Below are 26,617 nucleotides of genomic sequence, written 5' to 3' on the forward strand. Positions count from 1 at the left end.
GGGTGCAGCAGTGCGACAAAGAAAAAAATGAGTTGCACTCAACAAATTTTTGGTCGCATGTGTGAAATGGTTGCACTCTAGAGCCCTGTGATGTGACTGGCACAATGGTTGGTGTCATTGTTTTTGTGGAGCCTAGCAAGATTGACTAAAACTAGTTAAAACGTCAGTGTGCAAGAATTTTTCACAATTTGACATAAAACAGGATTTTATAGGATGAAAGGATTACCTGTCAATACTATTTAAGATTAGGAGTTTATTCTCAATGAACAATAACTATGTTATTCATGAAGAGCAGGTCGAGACTGGTTTTATTTTAATTAATGAAAAAACAGCAAGACCAAGTTAATAAAGATGTTTCTTCTCCGATAACTTCTATCTCAGTAGGTGTGTCCCAATTCAGGGTCTGCACACTTGAATTGGGACACACCTTGTCTGTATTTATTGTTCCAACTTATCAGGTTAATAGATGTTTTATTTAATCTAGATGGTAAATGGGGCGGCGTGGCTCAGTGGGTAGAGTGGTCATCTTGTAGCCCAAGGGTTGCTGGTTCAGTCCCGGCCTGTCAAGGTGTCCCCTGAGCCCTGAACACTGAACCCTAAATTGCTCCTGATGGGTTGTGGCTGGCGGTGAATGTGAGGTATAACGTAGAGCGCTATATAAATATGAATTTTTTTTTTTTACCATTTACACCATTTACAATCTACTGTAGTTTATTCGACTAGAAAAAATATAAGATGACTCAAGTATGACTGAAACTAAACATTTTAGTCAGAAGATGGAGATACTAACTTAATCTAAGTTTCCTGTAAAAATATACACTAGATGTATGCAGCACACACTGATAATACATGTCATCTTTAAAAGAAAAGAATGTCATCAAGTTTTTGTATAACTGAAATCTCCAGAGTCTAACCTTGCATTATCCACCACCTTCCTGCCCCAGCGGTAAGCCCAGCTGGCCAGGGCCGCCCAGGACTTCGCCACTTCTGGAGCCAAGCTGGTGGAGAGCTGATAGAGCTGGCCCAACACAAAGTCCGGTTCTCCAACACCCACACTCACTGCAGAGGCAAGACCACCAAGTTCACTATGGAGCTGGACTTAACGGACTGCATCTTTTTGCAATTTAAACGTGGGTCATTTGGATGTTTTAAAATGTGTCTGGATACAAAGAACCATTAAAAAAGTTTGGATTCACTCATTCAAAATGAATAAATTGTTGTGATGCATATAAATGTGTCGGCACAGACACTTTGCATAAATGTATTGATATTCTAGCTATTCAGATTAATGGTTAACTACTTCTGTTACCTGACGTCTCTGCGGTGATGAGAGGAATGCTCTGATCCTCCAGAGGAAGCTCTAGCAGAGCAGCAATATTCCGGCTTAGAGGTGAAACGTTCCCCAACGCACAAGAGTTTACAGCTCCGGACTTCTTTACCACCTGAGACAAAACATCAGTCATTCAATAATCCATCTTTATTCCCCCCCCAACATCACCATGTACTGCAGGCGTTCGGTGAAAATAAGCATGCAGTACAATATATAAATATTACTGCTTGGGATTAACTAAAAAGGAGTTTGTCAGTCATAGTTTAAAGATTATTATTACTACTAAGACCATTTATACTGGTAAAAGGGCCAGAATATGTCCTCTAAATGCATGCCTGTTTAAGTTGAGGTGTCATGTCCTTCCAGTCAGCCAGCAGCCATTTGCAGAGAGTCAGCAGAGAGCGGCAGGCAGCGCCTTCATTCTTCCCAACATGGCAGTAGGACAGAGCAGCCCTGCTCAGCATCTCCATCGCTGCCAGTGACTGACCTGCAGGTGAAGAAGACTGCTCAGAAAAAAACTGCACACAAGCTCATTTTTCTGTTGAGTCAATTTTATTTAAAAACCCACAACCTTTGATAAGGAAAAAGATTCTCTAAGTAAAGTGTTTATGTGGTGAACTACTCACCATCCACTATCAGCTCCACTTGTTCAACTGCTTGTTAACACAAATATCTAATCAACCAATCACATGTCAGCAACTCACCAAACCTAGTCCTGTAGACATGATGAAGACGACTTGCTAAAGTTCAAACTGAGCATCAGAATGAGGAAAAAAGGGGATTTAAGTGACAGTGTGAACGTGGCATGGTTGTTGGTCTGAGTATTTAGTGGGATTTCCACCCACACCCATCTCCAGGGTTTCCAGAGAATGTTCTGAAGAAGAGAAAACATCCAGCGAGCAGCAGTTCTCTGGACCAGGATGAATTCAAAGATTTGAAAAACGTTGCTGGTCTGATGAGTCTCCATTTCAGCTCCACATTCAGATGCTCGGCTCAGAATCTGGTGGAAACATCATGAAAACATGGATCCATCCTGCCTTGGATCAACGCTTCAGGCTGCTGCTGGTGTAATGGTGGGGGGAGATTTTCTTGGTCCACTTTGGGTCCCTTAGTACCAACGTGTCCTGGTTTAACCAGCACAGCCTACCTGAGTATTGTTGCTGACCATGTCCATCCCTTTATGACCACAGTGGAGCATCTTCTGATGCTACTTCCAGCAGGATAATGCACCATGTCACAAAGCTCAGATCATCTCCACCTGCTTTCTAGAACATGACCATGAGTTCACTGGACTCCAACGGCCTCCACAGCCACCAGATCTCAGTCCAGTAGAGCAGCTTTGGGATGTGGTGGAACGGGAGATTCTCATCATGGATGCAGCCGACAAACCTGCAGCAACTGTGTGATGCTGTCATGTTAATATGGAGAAAACCTCTGAGGAAGGTTTCCACCACCTGCTTCATCTATCACACCATAATTTTAAAAGAGGGTTCAACCCGGTACTGGAAGGTGGAGCTCCTCAGAACTCAGAAAGAGGATGAATTTGACCAACTTATAGAAAGTAAAGCTTAAACAATCCATCCTCACAAGCAGGGAGAGAAAGACAGAACAACACTGGAAAATACTTCAAATGTTCTGTTTCTCACCTGCAGTTCTCAGAACTTTGGCTTTTTCTATCTGAACTTCCGGCCCCCATTTCTCCCCCAGTGTTCCCTCCAGAGTGAGATGCTTGAAGGCCTGACTCAGATCTTCTTGCTGCTTCTCTTCTGGTGTCCCATCACTGCACTGGCTGAGAAGGCGGGATGCCAGAGCAATGTTCCCTTTTTTCCGGGCAAATTTGACCGCTGTCAGGCAAAGCTCAATAAGATGGCCATCTGTGGAGGAGTGACCTGGGTGTGAACAAAGGTGGTCATTGTGGAGCACATCCACCTAATCTGGACAACGGTTTGTCTTGAATAATAATCCTCTCCACAACTAAACCAGTTTTGAGCCGTTTACTGATAATTACCTTTGAGCTTGTGGAGCAGCTGTCGCTGGAATGTGGAGTATCGGAGGGCTTGGAGGAAAAGCAGGACGTCTTGTTGTTTACAAGAGTTTAGAGCTTCGCTGCTCAGAGGAATCACACAGTCCTGAAAATAACAAGCACAGTTCAGGAGTGCATTCACACCCAATAATTCACTAGAATTTGTTATGATTAGGGATATGGGTTAGCTGGAGGTCTGAACTGATGTGTTGAAAACAAGCTGCAGGAAAACCAGGATCGCAAGAACAAAATCATGTAAAAAAAAACTTAACAAAAACACCAGGGATTTTAGGTTACAACAATAAGAAAAAGCAAACACACAGCATGCTCCTGGAGGGCCTGAAAGGGGTTTGTACTTACATCTTGACCTGTGAGTGTGTTCTCCAGGGTGGCCGTGCAGTGGAGCTGCAGGGTGGGGAGGGTGGGCAGGGCGTCGGAAAGAGTGAGCGTGGACAGCCGGAGCGGGCCCATACAGATCCTTCCAGTCTGCTTCAGGCAGCGCACCAAAGTACTACAACATCACATCAAGTGAGTTACGAAAAGACGAAGATTTGACATGGAAACAACACAAACTGTTCACAGACGATCAGTGAAAGGAGAGAAAACCCACACAGAACATGCCCACTCTGTCTTTTGATAATCTAATCTTTAATAGAGCACAATTACTGAGGCAGCTAGTCCTAATTACCTCGTATCTGCTGACATGCACAGCAGCATGATGTTACACCAGGGATCTCCAATTCCGGTCCTCGTGAGCTACTGTCCTGCAGGATTTGGATTTTACCCTGATGCAACACACCTGAGTCAAATCACTGGGTCATTAACAGGCTTGTGCAGAGGTGTGTTGTAGTAGGAGACATCTAAAACCTGCAGGACAGTAGCTCACGAGGACCGGAGTTGGAGATCCCTGTGTTAGACGGTGGTTCACGGTTACTAATGAGGGTATTTTATGTGGAGACCTCAAAGTTTTTTCATATTGTTTAGACATCACAGCATTCATGTAAGCTATGATTCATCTGGCAAAGACGGATTTTAAAAACTGACAACCAACACTGGAACATAAAACACAAATCTCGTTACATTAAACGATCAAAAGCTGATAAAGAAATAGTTTCAAACTTCTGCAAAGGCTGTTCATTTTTCTGTTTTGTGAGATATTTACATAGTTTTGTTTTAACTAATTTCGACTGCAGGACACCATGTACGTCATCTTTTATTTTCTGGTCACAACATTGTCCTGATTAGAGCCAATAACGTAACATTTCACAGCCTCTTGTCTACTGTCCGTTAACATTAACTAGCATAACAATCGTTACCACGGTTAGCTGGACGGCAACATGCATATATACAACATGTATATGTTGTTGGGAATAAAATCCGGTGCTTCCTCTGCCATGACAGCATGTAATTTGTCCTCTGCTCTCTGTATGTCCGGTGTGCAGCCCAATAGGGACATACCACATAGGTCGTACAAACAGCTTGTACCACCACCCCTCTCCGTGTCACACAGACAGCAGCAATCTTTGTGAAGTAAAGCTCTGTGGTCTTCGCATTCACTTTTTTTTTTTTTTACCATAATTAAGGTTTTCCACTCCTGTTTGAACAGTCGAGAAAGACACAAGTCCTTCCAGATTTCTAGGCATTGTTAAGTAAAACTTTATTTATACAGCACCTCATAATGTAAAATCACCAAGTGTTTCAGAAGAGCCAACAATGTAAAAACTAGAAGACAAAAACAATTACTAAAGAGCTGATTTAAAAAGATGTGTTTTTAACTGCCTTTTAAAAGCAACCACCGAGTCCACCCATCTCAAGTCCCAAGGAAGAGAGTTCCAGAGTCCGGGGACCACTGAACAGGGAGCTCTGTCTCCTAAAGTTTTAACTTTGCACAGGGCACCATCTGCAGGCCCTGGTAACAGGACCTTAGGGACCTGCCAGGAGATATGGCTTCAAAAGCCCTCTGATATACGCTGGCGTCTGTCCGTGAAGAGATCTCCAGGTCAGTAAAAGAATCTTGAATTGCACTCTGAAATAAACCGGAAGCTGGTGCAGTTGCATCGAGGTTGGAGTTGCATGAGAAAACTTGAAGGATTACAAAAATAATCTGATTTTGTTCTCCTTTGACCTCAGCTATGGCGGAGGGTCTACGTTTGCTGCTTGCTGGGGTTAGTCGAGGTGCAGCCGATGATTGTCTGCTTTGTTTTTCTTGCAGACTGAAGGTGTTTTTTTTGTTTGCTTACGGTTGTAGCAGTTCCATTTGGTGTACCCTCACTCTTTTTTCTTATCTTCACTCCCTTTTCTCTTCTGTTTAATCTGTTTTCCTCTGAACCCACGACATCGTTGTCCCACCTCTACTGTAACCCGGACATGCAAACCCCATCAACAGCTGCAGGAGAGCGTTACAGTGTTGTGTTCGTGGTGTAGAATCTACGTACCGAGTGTGATATGACATTTACAGCAAAATCCATAAAACATCCAGAATCTACACAAAATGTCTTTTTATAGCTCAGTTCTCCACCATCATCTTCATGGTAGGTTTGTTTACACCACATGAATTTATGTGCATGTTCCACGTGTTATTTTGTCAGAAGTACAGCGTTACTTACAGGCCTGACTACACTAAATACTACAGCACTTTCAGTGGACACGAACATTTATAGAAATATATTCCATCTTTATGGAAAACTTTTTTTAAAATAAAATTGTGCTGTGTGGACGAAGTCCTTGATTTCTTCTTTTGATCTGCAGACAAAGTCAACCTTGAGCTCATGCTGAACATGAACTGAACCTGCTTGTTTTTTAGCTGGTTATTGTTTGAGACTGTGGGAGTTTAAAACAAATATCCGTTTCACTGACATTTGGAATTTTCTGTTTGCGCCTCCTGATTGCACCTGAATGAAATAACAGGAGTTTTTTCTTCCCTTGTGGCAGTTTCAGGAAGTAGGCTTGTAGAGTATAGACTTGGTAACAACATCTTTAGAGATTCAGCAACATTATGTGGAGTGTAAACATACTCTGGATTGGGCGCGGTCCTGGGCTCCTGCTGCTGATTGGCTTTCGTCATGGCACTAACGGCGCTGCGAAGCAGCTGCACCTCGATGGCTCTCTGCAGCTCAGTTGAATCTGGACTCATGGAGGGAAGAAGCCTCTTCAAGTCTGAAAACATCAACAAGTTTTTTTTTTAAAGATGATTTAGAAAAGATATTTTGAATATGCACAATCTTTGTGCTTGAACCTGGTCGTGCGTACCGAGCTTGTCCTTGCTGCTGGACAGAGAGCTGTAGTCCTCTCCTGGCAGCAGCTGCAGCTGAGCTCCACACTCTGCCATGTCTCCCTCCTCGAAGCGGCTCAGAGCCTGGATGTAGTTAAAATCCGTCCTCAGGCTGATGTTGACGGGGTTGGTGGAGTTTTGTTTGAGGGTGCTGGCGGTGGTCTGCCACTCCTTCACAGAGGCCCAATCACAAAGGGCCACGTAACACTGACAGGCTTTGTTGGCCAGGAAGTTGATCACCTCAGGGGAGCATTCCCCGGACTTCAGCAGCACGGTCTTCCTGCTGTCACCTTTTCAGAGGAACACAAAAAAATTTACCTGGATGAGGATTTCTGATATACCTCTGTCCCAAAAGAGATTTTCAACCAATGAAAACCTGCAAACTGCATAAAGCTGCAACCAGAAATCGTCCCGAACAATATGTCATACTTTTCCTCTCCAGGAGGCAGCGCACGATCCGTGAACTAGAAGAGCTTTCACACACCAGGAACGCCAACATGCAGCAGACCACAATGATGAGCAGAAACCCAGATAAAAGACTCTACCAAACACCAGCATCCAAACCAGACGCAGTTCAAACCTCAGGCAGTTTGATGGGAATGTAACTGCTAATTTCTCCACACAGAGTGTCACATGAAAGCAGAGACTGCTGGTTACAAAGATGTCTGTCAGTATTTAAGTTTATTTATATATATATATATATATATATATATATATATATATATATATATATATATATATATATATATATATCTATATATATATATTTTTTTTTTTTTTTTCCCAGTTTGTGATGTTACTTTGGTTCTTTGTAGGTTAGTTTGGTTTCTCTGGTTACTTGTTATTCAAACAAGTTCTCTGAGTTTCCATAACAACTCTGGTTTAGTTTTGTTTATTTCATTCATTCACCTCTTTTAATGCCTGCTCTTTTGTTTGAGTATTGTTTGGAGTAAATAAAACCCGCTCGTTTTTAAGCCACCTGCGTTTCTCGTTCTTCACCAGCTCCGGCTCTCACACACCTCTATTAAAACACCTGGAAAACTGCTCAGGTTCACTTTTTACCTTCTACTGTAGCACCGTTCCTCATCAGACTTTACTCTTTCCTAGACGAACTGGGCTAAGATCTTAAGATTCAAAGATTATATTTACTTTAAATACAGTGTTCTGCTAGAAAGAGAGAAAAATATAAATTTCTACTGTGTTCCAGGTGAATTTACTCTGACAAATTAACACACAGCTTGTGACACGTCTGTAATAATCTCACGTCTTAGTTCTCTTTTCAGACCAAGAATATACATACAACCCTTGCAGTTGTGAAGATGTAATTAATTTGTTTTGGGTGTGTAACTTCAGATAAGAGGCGGATTAAATAGGCCTCGTGAAGAAGACTATAACAGCCACTCTGAGCATGCAGCCTTTGGCCTGGGATCAGACTGAAGGATTGGCGTTTCTGAACTGGACAGTTAACGGCGCTGAACGCTGACAGGGACACCGCAGTCAGCTGATTAATGAGAGAATAACTAGAAACTGCAGGCTTGGTCAGCGTGGTTATAAATACAGATGTCTAGACGGTCCTCTGAAAGGTGGACGATGAGCTGAGATTGTCATAGCTGAGATATTCATGACTTTGGGGCTGGAAATGTGGAGATTCAACACTTAAGATTAATTGTATAAATTATACAGCAATATGGAGAAAACAGCTTCTATGGAGGTGAAGCAAAGTGACGTTTGCTCATTGGAAAGAGAAAAAATGTAAGCTGAAAATGAAAGTTACGTTTTTAATTTGAACTTTGAAAAACAAAATTTATCAAATTTTTATATCAATTTTGAATTTGACTGGGATTCATTTTTGTATTTTTTCAAATAAACTATCATATATTTTGTTCAAGTTTGAGATTTTTTTTCTTTCAGTTTCAGGTTTTATGGTTTCAGATTCAGTTTCAAACTTTTGTCCCTTATATGGCGTGATGGGCGTGGCTAGGAAAGGGGCGTGGACTCATGCGTGACAACAACAAGGGAGGCTGAAAGGATCCTCTCGCTCACGTTGCCTTCAGGAAATGTGGAAACTGACAGAAACCACTACACACAATTATCATATAACTGCAGAGAAGATGATATTTGCCACTAACAAATCTCTGTTACAAGTTTTTTTTCAGTCAGCACTGTAAACAAATCGCAGGGTTAGAGCAGGAAACTAACCACACCAGAAGGGGACATTTCCCACTCTCAAAGTTCACTAGCTGCGTTTCTATTTCCAGTTTTTCACAAAATAAAAGCAATATTTCTAAAACTTCTAAAGGTAGAAGTGCGTTTTGCAGGTGTTTCCACTAAATGGTGTTTAGTGCATAAGTTAAGGTGTTTCCATTACCAGTTTTTTACTGCGATATTTAGGTTTTGCCAAATTCTAGGGGCAATGGAAACGCAGCTACTGAAAGATGACGTCCTTCTCAGGTAATTCCCAGGGTAACGGTCCTGGCTCCGTTCCTCATTACTCTACACTGCAGACTTTACACACCACTCCTCCACCTGTCACCTGCACAAGTTCTCTGATGACTGCTATCGTCAGCCTCATCACGGATGGGGATAATGGGGGTACAGAGAACTCATGCAGGATTTTGTAGACTGGTACCTGTAGAACCATCTTCACATCAACAGGGAGAAAACCAAAGAACTGGTGGTGAACTCCCGCAGATGGACCAACTCCCACTCAACACCAGTGAAGATAGAGATGGCGACATCCTACCAGTACCTGTGAACTGGACTGGTCACTGAACGCTGCTGCACTGCACAAGAGAGGACAGAGTAGACTTTTCCTACTGAGGAGACTGAGGTCTTCTGGAGTGCAGGGGCGCTCCTGAAGACCTTTTTTGACATAGTTAAGGCATCAGCCATTTTTATGGAGCCATCTGCTGGAGCAGCAGCAGGAAGGAACTGAACCATCTGATCAAGAAGGCCAGCTCTGTACTGGGATGCCCCTTGGACCCAGTAGAGGTGGTGGGAGAAAAGTGGATGATGTATAAACTGTCATCCATATTGGAGAACAGCTCCCACCCCCTCCAGAACACTTAGCCAGCACTGCAGAGCAGAAGAGACTTCTTTAGCTGCTGCAGATCCTTCCCTCCTGCAGCTGTTAGACTGGAAGCCAGCACTGCGCCCAGTAGACCAAGAGCACAGACGCAAAATAAAAAGAGCTTAATTACTGTACATATTGTAATAATTGAACACATTTATTTTATTTTATGTTTATAACCCGACAACAACTACAAAATAAAAGTCTGAATGTGAAATAAAAATCTGAAACTGTAAAAAAACGTTTTGGTCTTTCTCAGAAAGATCTGAGTCTGAAAAACATCTGAAACTGAAAGAAATTTAAAAAAAAATATATAATACTAAATTTTAAAAGCAACGTTTCTTTAGAAAAATACAAAAAGTAATCCCACTGAAATGCAAATGTAAACATTTGATAAATTTTGTTTTATTTTGAATCCAATTTAAATTCCAGACCAACCCAAACTTCCCCCTAAAACAGCTCACATGCAAATCTGTTTAAATCCACACTGCCACCAAACTCCAGCTGCCTGCATTGAGACTTTTAATTTGAGTTTTTTCAGAGTAACTGGGCCACATTAAATATGAAAAATCATCATAATTTCCCTCTGGGATCAGTGAAGTTGGATTTCATTACCATTTCCGGTGTGTTTTGGACTGCTGGAGAGTTTCAGCAGACAGCATTCAGAACTTTTGATGCTGCAGTCCATCCCAGTAACTGCAGACAGCTGATCCTGATACTCCAGTGCTGCTTTCTCAAACCTTTACATACAAACACCATTTAGAAAAGATTTGTCAAACCAATGAGAGAAACATGGATTTAGTTGATTTTATCAGAGAAGTGTGAGGATGAGGATGTGTACTCACCGTCCCTCAGCCTGCAGGGCAACTGATGACAACCAGCCCAGACTCTTACCAGAGGTGAGGAGGCTCCAGGCTGCCAGGCCCTGGATGGCCTCAGGACAGCGCAGCTCACACAGAGCCTCCACCAGCAACGCCAGAGGAACCTCCAGCTCTGGAGCCTTGTGAGTTAACAAAAGCACGACATGTAAGCTGAGAAAAGCTGCCGTTTTCCTTCCTGTCTGCTCAGGCTGCTGAGCTGAGCGTTGCATTCACTGACCTGGGAGCTGCTGTTCTTAAACTCTGTGAGCAGGTCAAAGCCGTGGCGAACGGTCACTGCGGGCTGGCCAGACAGAAGACCGACCCTCATCAGCGCCAAACGGATCCTCGTCAGCCAGTCTTGGCACGTCTGACGATTCGTGTAGAAAAATGTCTTAATGGCCTGAAACACAGACAAAAAGAATATGTTTTATAACTTTGACAACAACCATTTTACAACTCATTGATCCAACCGTTTTCTGCTTTCAGCTTCCTTCTGTTTTCCACACCTTCGGTGGAGCAGTGAGAGCATTGGCGCAGCCTTCGTAGGCGTTGTACATGAGCTTCTCCAGGTTTTCCAAGTACTGAAGCAGTAGAGTGAGGCGGAGCTGGTTGGAGTGGTGACTGTCTCCATCACTTCCTGTACCAGCCCAGGCTCCAAGATCCTGGTCAGGGTTCAGACTGTGTGCAGCCAGGCTCCGGATCATCCCTGGAACACAAGACCACAAAGAAAAACACGTAAAAGGGAATATTGGTGACCATGAGGCTAAGATGCAGATCTAATGGTCATCTTGACCTCCAATATTTCCACCCCCTTTTTGAGGGCGCAAACTTCACCTTCAATGGTCTGGAAAGTGTCCTGAGCTCGGCCCAGAGGTGTGCGGAGCTTGGACAACACGGTGAACTGTGCAGCCTCCCAAACAGCCCACTGCCACAGAACCGCTTCGGTTTTCAGCAGCGCCCGCGGCACCACATCCGCCTTGCTCCCGTCTACACTTCCCCGGCCGTCCCGCTTCTCCAGCCGCTGGCAGCTGTGATAAAGACGCTCCAGCCATGGGTCCTTCCTGTGGATGAAGAAACATGGAGCTTATGAGGCAAAACATTCCTTCAGTAAACACAACGTTCTTCTAACATTTAAGGGTTTTTTGGGAGTACCCTCCACGGTGCAGAACTCCATATAAGATGAAGCTGATGAGGTCGCTGAAGTCCTGGGGGTGGAAGGTGCTGCTCGGCGTGCGGCTCATGTGGTGGCGGATGGCCTGGGATATCTCTCTTATCTCTGAATGGTTGTGGTTACTGTTAAAAAAAATCAATAAGGCAGTCATCATGACTGAATTCAGTCAGGCATCAGTCATTTTTCCAAGATACCTGTCATTAAGCCACTCCACTTAAAAAAACAACTCCAGGTGCATATCTGTAATGAACTATAAACATTTCTCAAAGCTCTTTTATTTCCAGGATTATTGAGAAAGTTTAACCAGCTCAATTTCTCTTTGAAAGAAAGCTGCATAAGTGCTTGTGATCTGTTACAGAATCCCTGATCTTCCATGGCAATGAAGCAGCATCCTTCACTCTGTCAGAGCAGGAAAACCTCCTAGAAGCATATGAAGACGTCAAAGACCAAATACACAGATGGGAAACACCACGACAGTCATAAAACAAAGAGCAAAAGCGTGGCAAAGTAGTGGACAAATACACACTCACTACTCCGCTGAAGCATTTCAATTACAATCCAAACTGTTAACCGATGCTTCTAAAAACGTAGTTGTCCTCTGATAATGAATCCGATAAATTGCAGGTAAAACTGACTGCAGATGTGAGTGAAACGATCAGATGTCTTTATCTCCTTCCGTGACTACAGAAGACTGCGGCATCAAACATGATTTTATAGGATTGCAGGTAAGATAAATGACAAATTATAGGACTGGTGTTGACAATCATAGTGAGAGAAAACATCTCCCTCAGGCGCCCATGAGGGGGACTTTGTGAACAGGAAATCTTTTCACTGCATTAATGTTCAGGTGAATAAGACTTTTTGATATTGTCCATTAATGAAGACATTACATTGCATGTGCTGTGTATTGATTAGTTTAATAGTCTTTATCATTTCAGATGGTCTGCAAAGCTGACTGGCTAATCAGCAATGTTATGGCAAAGCAGACTAGCTCGGTCCATGACTCCAGAGTCTTTCGGACGTCTGCAGTCTAGCAGCCCCATCACAAGGTGAGCCACACAACCTCTGTCACTAATCACTGTTCACATCATGGCTGGGTTCATGAGGTTGTGATGAGGACATTTTGTATTCACAGGTAAATTCACTGGTGTCTTGCTGGTGGACAGAGGGGGTACCTGCCAGCCTTTTCTCCTGACACTTCAGGAAGCTCAGCAGGCATATAATAATATCCATGCCAGGACAAGGGTTAGCCCAGGAAGGACATGGGACAACATGGTGGCGTGTGCTGTCCTCTACAACGTGGCCTGCCTGAGGAAGGAAAGGACCCCCGGAGTCCAACCAAAGGTAGACTGGGACAATCCTGCCATCTTCCCGAAAGATGAAAGTGATCGGCTGGTCAGACACAAATATGTCTTAAACTAATTTATTTTGGTTAATGTGCATGCATTTAATTTAGGTTAAATGTGAGCAGCAACTGCAAAGGAATTAATTTTAAATAGACTTGGTGTTTTATGATGTTTGTGCTGTATAGTGTGTGTATCCAGACCTGCAGGGAGGCGTCTGTTAATTTGTTGTGTCTGGATCTGTCCTGCATTTGTTTCAGTGTGCAGGCATTAGGGGAGCATTACATACAGCAGATTCCATGCTTTTATTTTGTAGAGCATGGTGTGACTTCAGTATTAAACTGAGCTCATATTTTAACAACTTTTATCATTATTCAATAAAGGAAAATCATGCTACTCTTCCATGTGCATTTATAAGATTTCACATATAGTCTATGGGAAAACTTAATATAATGGTTGCAAAATCATCTAAAATGACTTTAATTAATGATCACAAGTGTTTAAATTATGACAGTGAATGTGATAAAAATGTGTAGCAGTGGAATAAATATTGGTTTCCATTTGTGGTGACTTCTGACTGTAATAAGGGACGAAATTAAATAGATCCTGGAATCTAGCCTGACCTGGAGCACGCTAACTCCACAGAATGAGTCTCCATGGTAACTTATGTTAGTAATGTAATGAATGTATTATTTTTAACCCGGGTCCCGATATACATCGATACTGGGCACGCATGCACAGGACTTAAACATCTCGCCACACACATTGGGAAGTGGCCGCCGTTTACAGAAGTATGTACAGGTGTAAAGAGGTTTCCCTGCACATGGTTATTCCAGCGTTGAACAGATTTTATTGGAGCTGGTTTGCACTCACCCTGCTGTGTGCTGTGATCTACAAAATACAATAAGAATTTTATGAATGACTTTTCTGTTCTTTTTGGCTGAAGTCATGACAAAGTATTATTCTCTCCTTACTGTTGGGGGTTTTAACAATCATGTGTGCTGTCAGGACAAACCTACTGACTCTTTTAATTTTAGTCCGTGTCAGCGCCCACTCAGGAGCGTGGCCGTACACTTGTCTTGGTGTTAACATACATGCCTGTTCTGAATCTGGAGATTTGTGACGCTGATTTTTCTGACCATGTGTCTGTGGTGTTCTTTCTTTGCCCAGTAACGCTGTCAGAGTACGCTCCGTCTCAGCGCTCTCGTGTTTTTAACCCCTCCACTGCCGTTTAGTTCTCTACCTCTTTTAAACAATACACCATCCCCGGGGATGAACGGTTTCATGTCACATGCCAGACTGTCCTGAACACCGTGGATCCACTCAAGTTCAGACAGCTCAAAGCCAGTTCTGAGCCCTGGCTGAGTGACGAGACCCATGCTGTGAGCATGAGTGCCGCGGGGCTGAGTGGAAATGGAAAAAAGATAATGTACAGGTCTCTTTTCAAATTTTGAGAGATTGTTGGGGTTTATATCAGTCCACAGTAAAAGAAGCTATAAGGAAATATTTAGCTAATATCCTTTCTAACTGTCACAAACCTTAAGTCAATTGAGACTATTCTTAATCCCCCTTAACCCTCCTGTTATGTTACGGGTCAAACTGACCTGTTTTAAAGTTTGAAGATCTCGGAACAATAGTTAAGTGTTTTTCAGTATGAAACTTTTTCTGCCTTAATTAGTGTAATCAATTTATAAAATGAAAATAGTTCATCTCACATATTAGAATATAAACCTAGCAGAGCTCTTAGATCCAAAGACTCTGGTCAACTAGTCCAGACCAGAGTCCAGACCAGAGTCCAGACCAGAGTCCAGACCAGAGTCCAGACCAGAGTCCAGACTAAACATGGAGAAGCAGCATTTAGCTGTTATGCTGCAAACAAGTGGAACAAACTGCCAGTGGAGATTAAACTTTCAACAATTTTAAATCCAGTTTAAAAACATTTATTTTCTTACGCCCCTATGCATGAATTCTGCATGGTAACTTTGTATCTAGACTGAGGCTGCTTTTAATAATTTTTATTTAATTATTTTATATATTTTATTTATTTTAATGTGATTTTTGCACACTCGTAATTATGTCTTAACAAGATTGTAATTGTATCTGCATTGTTTCTATGTCTCTCACAGCTTCTTTCCATTCTGTAAAGCACACTGAACTACTCTGATGTATGAAATGCACTATGTAAATAAACTTGTCTGGCCTGAGTGGGACAGGGAGTCTTACCTCAAAGCCACATCCAGGGGTATGGTTCTGAACAGTTTGGCATAGGCCTGCCTCACCCTCACAGCTGAGTGGACCAACTGGACTCTGCACACATCAACACACCTGGACAGAAACACATGTACACTGAGCTTTGTAGAACAGAGGAGTTGTTCTGCAGGTCTGCAGGAAAGCACAGAACTAAAAAGAAATCATGTCTGATTTATGGTCTGGTTTAAATGTTCACCTTTGCAGCAGCTGGGTAGACAGAGATGATGAGAGGACCTGTAAACTGTAGCAGGTCTGAAGGCAGACGCTTTGATCCTCATGCAGAGCTGTTCCCATGAGACAAGGAAGAAAAAAAAAAAGAAGTTACAGCATCCTATCGATAAAATCCTTTTAAATGACTAACTCTATAATCGTGGAAGCCACGAGATGAACAGCTCTTTGACAACTCACCGTTATCCAGCAGGCCCTGGCAGAACTTGCTGAAGGAGGGCAGAGAGAAAAGGGGGCTGTAGGTGTCAGACTTCATCATCAGTAAAGAGATTTCCTGAGCCCAGGTCAGCAGAAGCTTCCTAAAGACACAAATATTAAAAAGATCTGTCACGTGACTTCATAACAAACACGCAAATGTTGTTTATTCCTACATTTCATTGTTTGTTCGTGTGTGTGTACACAAACCTGGCCTCTGTGTAGAGGTGCTCCTTTGACAACAGCCCTCCCAGGAGGCTGAGCAGTGTGCTGAAATGTTTCTTTGTTGCCGTGGTAACAGTGCTGATAACAGCCCCATCGAACAGAGAGGGGGACGATGAGGACAAGCTGGACGAGATGAAATGATCGTGTCTGCAATGAGAAGGAAGTTATTAAATAAGAGTAACTAGCTGCAGTTGTTTTTTTTTTTTGTTTTTTTTTTTTTGTGAATCACGTCTTCATTCATAGTCTGCATCAATTTTTTAGGTAACTACGTTCACATGAGGAATGTGGCAAGAGGCTTGGAACGGCCATCCTGTCCATCTTTATTATCATTAACATTCTTATTGTCATCATTCATTTTAAGAAAGTTATGAAAAACCAGGATCTGATTCCCTGTAGGTCATCGCTGAGGGAGGTGGGCGGGACTGGCAGACGGGCAGAGCTGGACGTCGCCGCAGCAATGAAAATGAACACAGCATTTACAGGAAATACTGCTATTGGCTGGATTAGTAAGTGTATTAGTTCACCGACCATGCAGAGGTGCTGACCAACATTAACAACGTTAGTGACATGCGCCTTACTTCGCACGTCACTGAAAACAGAGACTGAGGTGCTGTCAATGTCCGAGTCAATGTTAATCCCTTATAAGAGACTGTGACATCATCTGATGGTGTTTGGATCCAGAAAAGACATTAATGCGGCTCACATGCAAATGCAGGTTTTCAGCAGTTTGAAGTTCACTGGGGGGAGGGGGGGGGGTATCCTTGTGAAGGCCCGTGTGTGTGTTGTATGTAGTTTTGATGTGGTATTTGTTTTGTTTGTTTTATTTGCAGCTAGTGGATAAAGAAAGAGACATTTTGCGTGTAACAATGCGATTAATTGCGATTATATATATATATATATATATATTTTTTTTTAAACAAAATTAATTATATAAATTAGTTACTGCCTTTAATGTATTATTTTAGACAGACCTAATGCATATGTGAACTTCTTACAACTACTCAGGCTGGATTTGTTAACAGGAACTTGAGTGCAGATGGTTATAAGGCTAACAAACATAATTTTAGTTAAATTCACCACTTTAATACAACAGCATCAGCATTCAGTGATGTCTCCAAGAACCTATTTTTAAATAAAATACAGTTCAGAATTTTTTCTCTCCATCCACAAAAACAAACAGTCCAGGTTTACCTTTAAAAACCGAACCTGGACCACACAAAAATATGTTTTATTATTTTTTTATTATTTTATTTTTTAAATTGAGTAGCTGCAAAAGAGTAAAGACAGAAAATGTTCCAACTGTTCTTTCCGTTTTGTGTGTGTGCACATCTGTGCTCACACTCAGGACTAATCCCAATTCTGTCCCTTGATCCAGAAATGTTCATGTTGAAGAGGGAAGAGGCCTTTTACAGGATCAGAAACCAGTGGTCATCCTGACAGCTCCTATCAAGCTGTAGGGTTGAGAAGGGGACACTGGATTGACCTTTAACCCATGAAAAGTCTTACTGCAGCAAATTCTAATAACCAGACTTTGAGCCGAAGGTCAACAAGAATGAAATGAGTCCTCAGATGTGTAAATCCCCCCATGCCACACGTGTGTGCGAATTACCTGGTGCAGTGTGAATAGAGGGAGTAGAGTACAGAATACTGGATGGCCGGGTAGTAGATCGCCAGCTCAGCATGAACCAGCATCAGATTGTGACTTAAAAGAGCAAAGACCGTAGGAGACAATGCCCACATCTGGATGAAACACATCAGAAAGAAACAAACACATGGACATAAATAAAGCAGCTAATTTCATGTCAGAGGAAATGCTTTCCATACGAGATGTGCCCCAAAGCAACTGCCTACAGAAAAGATACGACTGAGATAATCAACATTAGAACTGATAACCTTAGAATTTACTAGTTGTGTTAGCCAATAAGGAAGCTAATATGTGCTAACTGATAATGCATCCCCCCCTTGGAGAAACACATTTTTATTTAAAATAAAGGAATGAGCAGCAGCAAGAACTACAAGAAGAAAACTGACTACAGCTACAGCAGTTAACTATCACCACTTCTAAGCTTTTAGCTCGGCATTCTGACAGCTGCCATCTCTTTGATAACCATGAGACATTTTCAGCCGAAAACCAGCTTCTGCTCATTTCTCCACACAAACAAGGAGTCGCATGAAAGCAGAGAGTCTTCTAGTTACAGAGACGTCTGTCTCATCACGGTGGGACAGAAACCACAAACCAGGTCTTACTGTTGCTGTTTGTGGTGAAAGGTTTGATTCCAGCTCTAAAAACTCTGCTAACGTGTTCTCCTATGACTCTTTGTTTGAAATGAACCATGAAGGTCCTGCTGGTTTCCATGGAGATGAAGGATTTTTTATAGTGATCATAGACTAGCTCAGGCTTCACTTCTTTCTGGGTCCTCAAGGTGTTTCTAAGGTAAATGTGGGGCTGTCCCTGGATCCTCCTGACTCTGACCATTGATATTGTCCATCATCATCATCATCAACATCCTCATCCTCGGCTGATGGCTTCCTGAGATATTTACCTGTGTAAGACCTCTATTAAAACACCTGGAAAACAGGCCAGACTTTACTACCAGCCTCCTCAGACTTTACTGATGAACTGGGCTGCTATCCTCTGGTTTCACTGAAATTAATGTGATTTGTTTTTACATTTTCTACTGTGTTCCAGGTGAATTTATGCACATTAACACACATCTTGACACTTTTGTAATAATCTCACATGTCTCAGCTTTCTTTTGAAACCCAGATTATAGAACAGAATATAATAGAAATACTTTATTAATCCGTTTGGAGAGTGCTGGACGAGGGCTGGACGATATTCCGGATATACCCGATGTATCCCAAGAAGTTTTACATGTGATACATGAAACGTTTATATTGCAAACATCGAGTACAAACTGGCACAGCAGTGTTTAAAGAGTCTTCATCTGTCGTTTAGCTTCTCTTACTCACAGCAGACACTCCCCCTTCTAGAAAACTCTCCTGGACACATGTTGTTGCTTCGGGGGGAGAAAGGAAAGAGAGCCTGCAGCTAGCTATCTAGCTAGTTTAAGAGATGGGAGCTAAATGCGAGACAGCCGCTTTAAGCAGTAATTTGCCTCAGAAATGGTGATGATGATGAGGAGACAGATTGTTCAGCTGCTCGTGTTTCCTGATGGACATGAAGTTCTTAGTACACCGGAGCAGGAACCTCCTCCAGCTGCTCTTTTTAAAAAAGAGCTGATCTTAAACCAGATTTCCAACGTGCACGCTCTCTGCTGGTGGGAGCGTAGCTCACCTGTGTGTAAATGTTTGAGTTCAGGTCCCTGCTTAAAATAAATAGCTTGTTCAAAGGGAAAAATCACAAAGATAAATTTCACTGGGCCAACTTACATCCTACTGGTGTCTTTTTATGCTGATAATGATGAACTTAATGTGTACACAGTGTTTTTAGAGGAGATTTCAAAAGCATTGGGATGTATATCGTGTATTGGGATAAAGCCCAAAAATATCAGGATAGCAGTTTTAGGCCACATCGCCCAGCCCTAATCTAGACTGAGGTAAAAAATGACAGAAAATATCCTGGTAATGTTTGCCATTTCACCTCTGCTCAGACCATCTCAGCTTCTTTACAGACGGCCTACAGGTAAAAAATCTTTAACACTACAAACATCAGCTTGGTGTTTGCTGGTGACACCGGAACAGACTGGCTCACCCCAATGAGAGAGTTCTTGGTGTTTCCGATGGTGGTGAGGGTGCTGAGGTTGAAGAGGAGGGTGAACTGGGCCTTCTCCAGTGGCAGTTTGAGGGAAGCAAAAACGGGGTGCTGGATGTTGGGGCAGGAGTTGGCAGGCGTCTGGTTTCTAGCACCAGGACCCAGGCTCTCCGTCAGGCTGGACAGAGCGCACGCCATCTCGCCCAGGACCATCTTATAGGCTGCCTCCAGCGTGGGAATGTTTTTGAGGCTGAGCAAGGCCTGATATACACCGTGCACGGCTGACATCACCTGTGCAGTGCATGAGCACACAGAAACACACACAGCAAAGTTTTAAGGAAATATTATTCACATCTTACAGAGATACATGAACATATGGATAAAAAAATATATAAACGTATTTTTCCATTTTCCTGATGTCAAACGGCCCCAAGAGAAACAAAAATCCTGACCTGTCCCTGTCCTGGTAAACAGGAATACCAGCCTCCCTGCAGCTGTGACCTCAAATTTAACTGGCAGTTTTATCAGAAATGTCTCTTTTTAAGTCCTAATAGAAACTTTAACCTGCAGGCAGTCAATACCTGAGCAAATATGGCAATTCAATGTGGTCCAGAAATATATATTTACTAGGGCTGGGCACGTTAATGCATTCCATGAAAAGAAGGAAAAAATGTTAAAAACCTGCATTTGTTATTATGTCTATGTTTAAAAACATCAGTTAGGTCTTTAGCATTTTCAGCCGTGTATTAAGAGCCACTGTGGAAGGTCCAGCGAGCCGCTCGCTGCTCTGGAGCCGCAGGTTGAAGACCGCTGGTTTAATGTTTGTAAACCTAAATTTACTGCATTTTCTGCAAAGAGCAGTAGACAAAGAACATTGTGCACATAACGATGCAATTAATAAAACATTTCATGTGATTAAAAACTTGTTGCCCAGCACTACATAAACCATCAAAAACTCGTTTCTCACCTACAGAGTCTGAACATTCTCATGCACACGGTGGTCCAGTGTGCATGGACCAGCCTTCCACAGCCAAACGCTAAACTCTGGTGGGTAAATATGTCTGATAAAGTGGGGGTTAATATATGGTAACAGATTAATGCTCATTAGTAAATAAAGGCCAAACATACTGACACATAAACCAGTAACAACGTGGTCGACCAGTCTGATTTCAGAGCATTTTTTTGTGATTGTTTTGACCTCAAATGGCGGATTTTGAGACATTTTTTGTGAAAAGCTTTGGTGGTTTTTAGTGTTTTGTTTCCTTGGAAAAGCACCTCAAATTTATAACATTAGATATAGATTTCAACCTTCTTTATTGAAATAAGTATTTTTTCATTCAGCAGAGTGCTCTCGAAGCTGCAACTAATGTTCAAACAGCCAGCACACAAAAAGAAAAAGAGGGGTTTGTTAGCCTGTTCACAGCAGATGTGGATGATAAAGTCTCATGGTGATTTTTCTCATCTATTTGTGCATTTTATAACTTCTCCAGTGGCGTTTTTTTGTTGGTCTTCCACCACAATGTTGTACGCCCTACCAAATAATTCACTGTCACTTTCATGGTCATCATTAGGAAAGCATTTCCAGACTCTATCCGATGGGTAAAGTGGGTGGGAACAGAGGAGGTGACATGGAGCAACAAGCCCCCAGTCGGGATTCAAGGCTCCGCTGGTTGCTTGGAGGAGCTGTGGCCTGTATGTGAGACTGTTTGACTAAACCCCTCCCTGAACGCCGGGAAAGTGTCACGCATGGAGCCCCATGGCGCTTTCATGCAGCAGATGCAAAATTTGCATTAATAATCTGAAACAGGAAGTAAATTTGATGTCGTATGTGACTCGGGTAACATGGAGAAGCACTGAGATTTGTCAGAGTTGAACTAAAGTTGCTGGGATTGGACAAAATTGCAAGAATGTGCAGAATCTGTGAGGACTGGCTGAATTCGTGTTAGAGTGTGGCAACATCTTCTCTCAGTCTCTAAGACCATCACCTCTTTTTCTGGATGGAATCGTAGCTTCAGAAGCTGGGAGTCCGGCGTCAGCAGCTTCTCAACAAAGGACACAGGCAGCTTGGTGTTTACCTGGTCCACAATCTGAAAGAAAACACAACTTCATCTACATCTTCCAGACAGGACTGAAAGAACAGTAAACTGCATGGTTCTAACAGTGAGGATAGTATCAAAAATACAAATAGTATGCTGTTTACAACATAAAAGGGTAGAAAACATGGAATAAAGCCGTAGACCAAATGCTGGGTGCATGCTGCCCAATCTGAGGTCAACGACACTTTGAATATGTCTGCTGTAAAAGAGGACAAGCACATCAACAACTACGCTTTAGGTGTGATATGAAGAGTGATCGTACCAAAGTGAGAAGACTGAGTACTGCCAGATTGTAATCAGAGCCGCAGGCCTGGCAGCAGTCCAGCTGGTTCAGGCCATAGGCAAGGACAGCGTCCATCAGCTGACCGGAGGGCTCCACGCTGGCCAGCAGCACCCCTACACACTCGTTCCCCGCCGTCAGAACCGCCTCAGAGAATTGCACTTGCTTTGCCGCCGTCACACAGGCCAGAACTCTGTTTAAAACCTTCAGAGAACAGAACCAGCAGCTTGATAATGCTCCTGCAGCAGCAGTGAAATATCGCAGCTGGTTTCATGAAAAATGAAGCAACTTCACCAACAAATAAAAAGCAAGTCCTAACACAAGCAATTAATAGTGAACTGAATAAATTACAAGCATGGTTGGACAGAAAAAATATGATTATTAAACAATACTTTTTGATAATCATAGAACTAATCTACTGTTACAGATACAGCTGGATGGAGTTACAGAAATCACATTCTTAGGAGCTGATAGATGAAATATGTTAAAAATCACAAATAAATTAATTTCTCATTAACTTTAAATAATTTCTAATTAATTAAATGTACAAACCAAAATTTCAAAATGCATCACAGTATTAAATAAAGCAAAACAGGAACTGAAGGATAGATCACTGCATACGATACTGGTGATCAGCTCCTCCGTGTCTCACTGTGCAGAAGTCTGGGGTAACAACTACATCAGTACAATGCCTCCACTACTCATTCTGCTAAAGAAAGCAATACGGCAGGATACAGAGATCATACAAACTTACTATTCTTACACTCAAGACTCAAAACTTCGTTTTGGATATGTAAATAGAATATGTAGTTCCAGGTATGGTTGCCTTTTTATGATTATTTTTTATTACGTATTTATGTCCATCAATGTATGATTATTTGTTGCTTATTATATATTTGAAATAAATTCTCCTTACATCAGTGACGTAGGCTTCGGTGATCGGCAGCCCTCGTACTGGGCTAAATCGCTCTCCGATGCTGCGGACCACGGTGCTGAAGACCCTCAGCAGGGCTGCTAGCTTGGGCAGTGACACAGAGGGAGGGGGGATGTCTTCGTCCAGCCCCTCACCTGACACCACATGGCTCAGGTCCTAAACACAGCAGAGCTGGTCAACACATGGACTAAAGCACTGACATGAGGTGTGTGTGTGTGACTTCATTTACTGTCACAGTTTTCATTCTAACAGCAGCTGTAGAAAGATCTGTAGAGGTTTCCAGATTTATCCTGATAAACATGGAGGTCACTAAGAAGATCAGTGCTGTCACCTCTGCATACGCCTCCATATCTTCCAGAAACTGCCCCAGCAGGGTGGTGGAGAAAGTCAGGTCTGCCACCCAGAACTGTTCCAGACTCTGTAACCAGGCTGAACACAGAGAGAAAGTCATGTGGCAAACAGAAAACCATCAGACCGTCGTGTCTGCTCACCCAAACACACAATCCCTTGTTACAGTAGATTCACAACATACGGATCACCTCACTTTTTACTCTTTTTCTACTGAAACTTACTTCCTGACCAGTTAAGCAGACATTTGAGGGTTCCCCAATATTCTCTGAATCCACCACATGTATGTAAAACAAAAGGCAAACACCATGAAGAAAAATGTTGTTATTCGAGTTATTAAACCCGTACATAATACGTACATAATACATACATAATATGTACACAATACGTACATAATACGTACTTAATACGTACATAGACAGCGGCATCGGTTTTGAATGTTCTCATACTGCCGTGTAAGGCTGGGTATCGTCACTAATCTCCTGAATCAATTTCGCTTCTATTCACAACAGCCTTTCAATTAGATTTCGATTAAATCTGAATGGATTTGATATCGATTCATTTACAGCTAATTGTGTAACACCACCTCTATTTCTTGAATAGTGAAGACATTCTCAGATAACTGTTTTTTTTTAATAAAACACTTGTGCATTTACTTGACAATCAAAATCAGATTTCTGGTAGTAATCAGATTACTGTAATAACCCGATCGGACACATCTACATGCATTTCTGAAGCACCATAACAATACAGTGTTTCGCAGATTCACAGCCAGAAATGCTGTGATGGACAAAACCCCTCAGGACTTTTTATGAAACAGTTTCATTGGGTGCAGTGGCTCTAAATGTTTCAGTTCAGATCTCAGGCAACGTGTTGATGTTAATAAAACCTACAAAGAATACTGGATCCATTTAAAGCCGTAATACCAGTCAGAAAATCCTTCAATGATCCAGCTTGTCCGGCTTGTTGCCATGACAACTGTGACGCTATCAACGTTAGACGGGAGCAGGAGAAATCCTCCATCTGCTCCTCACTGGAGCAAGATGCTTCCATCTCCACCTGCCTGAGGAAATTTAGAAAACTCATATTTTTGTCTGATTTTCAGCTTACTGACATGTTTTCTGACACGTGCACTCTGTCCTCTGACAGAAACCTGTCATTGCTGAGGACAAAGACAGCAGCTGTGACATGGCATCATGGAAACCAGATAAATAGCATCAGACTGTTTAATAAAAGGACGAAGTGTAAAGCTGTTCTAGAGGAAATGGGACTTTAAATGACCATGTCAGATTTAGCCAGTTCCTCCACTAAAGGGCAGTGCTTAGTTCAGAGTTCACTCCCGCGATCGAACGTCAGTTTGAGACACCGGTGGCGGCGGTAATGCTTCGTATGAAGTCATTTCCAACCGCCCAACATACCCTCGCACATCCTTTCTTCAAAAGCTCACGCAATTTCTACAGTTGTGCTCGTCTTCATTCCTCTTCTGCTTTTTACAACCCTTCCTGACCCTCTTCTTCTTCTCTGGTTTGTTTCTTTTGCTGGTCGAACGTCAGTTATTCTGCTCAGCACAATTTCCGGTGGTATCGCCCCGTCTTCTGCGTCAAGCGACGGATAGCTAAGCACCCCGAAAATGGACCTAATTAGGCGCATAACCAACGTTAAAGACGGGCGAAACCGTCTGTGTATACGTCTTCTGCATTAAATGGGTGTTTAATGGGAACTCCAACTGACCTGAAACCTGTTGTGTGAGTGACTGTTTCTGTGTGTGGTCAATGTGCCAGCCCACCAAGATGTCCACTGTGTCCTGTGGAGAAACGACATGGAGAAACCTCAACGAGCTGAGCAAGATGTTTTCATCCGTCTTAGTTGGCATGACGAGTGTCTGCCCTGAAACGATGGCCGCTGAAATCTCACCCGGAAGTTGGTGCTGAAGACGTGGGGGTAGCAGCGAGCCACCTGGAGGATACACTTCACACTCTGACAGAGAAGCTCTGGTGTGTCCACGTTCTCCAGGATGGACTGCAGGTTGCTCATCACCAGCTGAAACACAGCACAGTCAGTGAGCTTCAACTTTTACAAATCACACTGCATGTTATGTAATCACCACAAGTATGGATTTCTGTTCCGACTCTGGTACCAAGCTCCAGGAAAATGAACCCTGAAGCCTGATTTTTCCACCAGCGACAGCAAAATCACACGCAATTCAAATTCCTGTAACTCCTCGACCGTTTGACCTACGAATGTAAAACCAACAGACTGAAAGCGAAGAAGCTGAGCTTAACAATCATAGATGATGTATCACGGTACTCGAATGTACCAATATACCTGTGTGGGGAAGGGTGAACTTAATAGACCCCAAAACAACAGTTTCGAGTATTAGTATTTACTTAGAGTATTAGAGTAGTATAAAAATATTTTATAATGGTATTTTAGTGGTACTTTTACTGCATTCAAGTGCATTTCTGGGTAAATAATAACTGTGCCGTAAATAACAGCGTTAGCATCGATAGAGTGTTTTGAAATGTTTTTTTTGTGTGTGTTTTCACTTTAGATGAATGAGAACTGGTTCTCAAACATTTTTACCTGGTTAAATAAAGGTTAAATAAAAAAATTAAAATTAAAAATAAAAGTTTGTCTTTGCTATTAATAGTTTTTTTGCAATAGTTCTCATATTGATAGATTTTATTGGTAATAACTTTGTAGATATTGGAAAAATAAATGTCCAGTAGCTCTACTGGGGACAGGAAACTCCTCTGGAGATTTGTGGAAGATGGAAGATGAGGCAGTGAAAGGAGGAGTAAGTAATAGCGTTTGTGAACTCTTTTCTAATCTTTGTCTCAGATTTCTTGTTTATTGCTTTATTACTTTCCCTATTCTTCCACTGTTGAACATTTTTCCTTGAAACAGAGGTTTGGTTTGATTAAATCTTATTTTATCTCATGACATATCTTTATATTTTTCAGAGATTCTTCTGATGAAGGGCCATCCACCACGAAGGTGTCCAAGGTGCCTTACTGACCACAACAGCTAACAAAACGCCTCGGCATCGACAAACCAGCCTGTAACATGGATACTGAAAACTCAAGGCAAACCCAACTTGAACATGTACAGCTGTATGTTTTGTGTTGACATTGTTTATTTATATTTCTTCAGTTTGTTTACGAGTTCTGACCCTGTTTCTATGAAGAAAACAGTGCACACTCCTGGCTACTGCTCCCAGACAGTGACCAATCAGAGGCAGCCTGCATGATGGGGAGGTGGGGCTCAGGGCAGAGGAG

General features: G+C 42.3%; 1 protein-coding gene across 3 annotated transcripts in view; it reads right to left on the minus strand.

Moving 5' to 3' along the window:
• smg1 (SMG1 nonsense mediated mRNA decay associated PI3K related kinase) overlaps window positions 1-26,617 on the minus strand; it is a 57,314-nt gene that overhangs the window by 21,983 nt on the left and 8,714 nt on the right. For 2 of the 3 annotated variants that reach the window (XM_041972640.1, XM_041972645.1), the window contains 26 exons: window positions 25,254-25,379; window positions 25,071-25,143; window positions 23,323-23,420; window positions 22,974-23,147; window positions 22,040-22,261; window positions 21,667-21,768; window positions 19,682-19,972; window positions 17,576-17,706; window positions 15,952-16,113; window positions 15,727-15,845; window positions 15,515-15,602; window positions 15,292-15,393; window positions 11,707-11,847; window positions 11,389-11,615; window positions 11,061-11,260; window positions 10,793-10,954; window positions 10,540-10,694; window positions 10,310-10,434; window positions 6,603-6,914; window positions 6,368-6,509; window positions 3,714-3,864; window positions 3,339-3,459; window positions 2,977-3,219; window positions 1,666-1,817; window positions 1,310-1,442; window positions 915-1,059 (listed from right to left, as the gene is read on the minus strand). In XM_041972640.1, the coding sequence (XP_041828574.1) occupies window positions 915-1,059; window positions 1,310-1,442; window positions 1,666-1,817; window positions 2,977-3,219; window positions 3,339-3,459; window positions 3,714-3,864; window positions 6,368-6,509; window positions 6,603-6,914; window positions 10,310-10,434; window positions 10,540-10,694; window positions 10,793-10,954; window positions 11,061-11,260; window positions 11,389-11,615; window positions 11,707-11,847; window positions 15,292-15,393; window positions 15,515-15,602; window positions 15,727-15,845; window positions 15,952-16,113; window positions 17,576-17,706; window positions 19,682-19,972; window positions 21,667-21,768; window positions 22,040-22,261; window positions 22,974-23,147; window positions 23,323-23,420; window positions 25,071-25,143; window positions 25,254-25,379 (4,097 nt within the window). Of the gene's footprint in view, window positions 1-914; window positions 1,060-1,309; window positions 1,443-1,665; window positions 1,818-2,976; window positions 3,220-3,338; window positions 3,460-3,713; window positions 3,865-6,367; window positions 6,510-6,602; window positions 6,915-10,309; window positions 10,435-10,539; window positions 10,695-10,792; window positions 10,955-11,060; window positions 11,261-11,388; window positions 11,616-11,706; window positions 11,848-15,291; window positions 15,394-15,514; window positions 15,603-15,726; window positions 15,846-15,951; window positions 16,114-17,575; window positions 17,707-19,681; window positions 19,973-21,666; window positions 21,769-22,039; window positions 22,262-22,973; window positions 23,148-23,322; window positions 23,421-25,070; window positions 25,144-25,253; window positions 25,380-26,511; window positions 26,612-26,617 lie in introns of those variants that run through there. The other variant, XM_041972646.1, reaches the window with a different exon arrangement.

Source organism: Melanotaenia boesemani, chromosome 2, assembly GCF_017639745.1.
Source record: "Melanotaenia boesemani isolate fMelBoe1 chromosome 2, fMelBoe1.pri, whole genome shotgun sequence".
NCBI lineage: Eukaryota > Metazoa > Chordata > Actinopteri > Atheriniformes > Melanotaeniidae > Melanotaenia > Melanotaenia boesemani.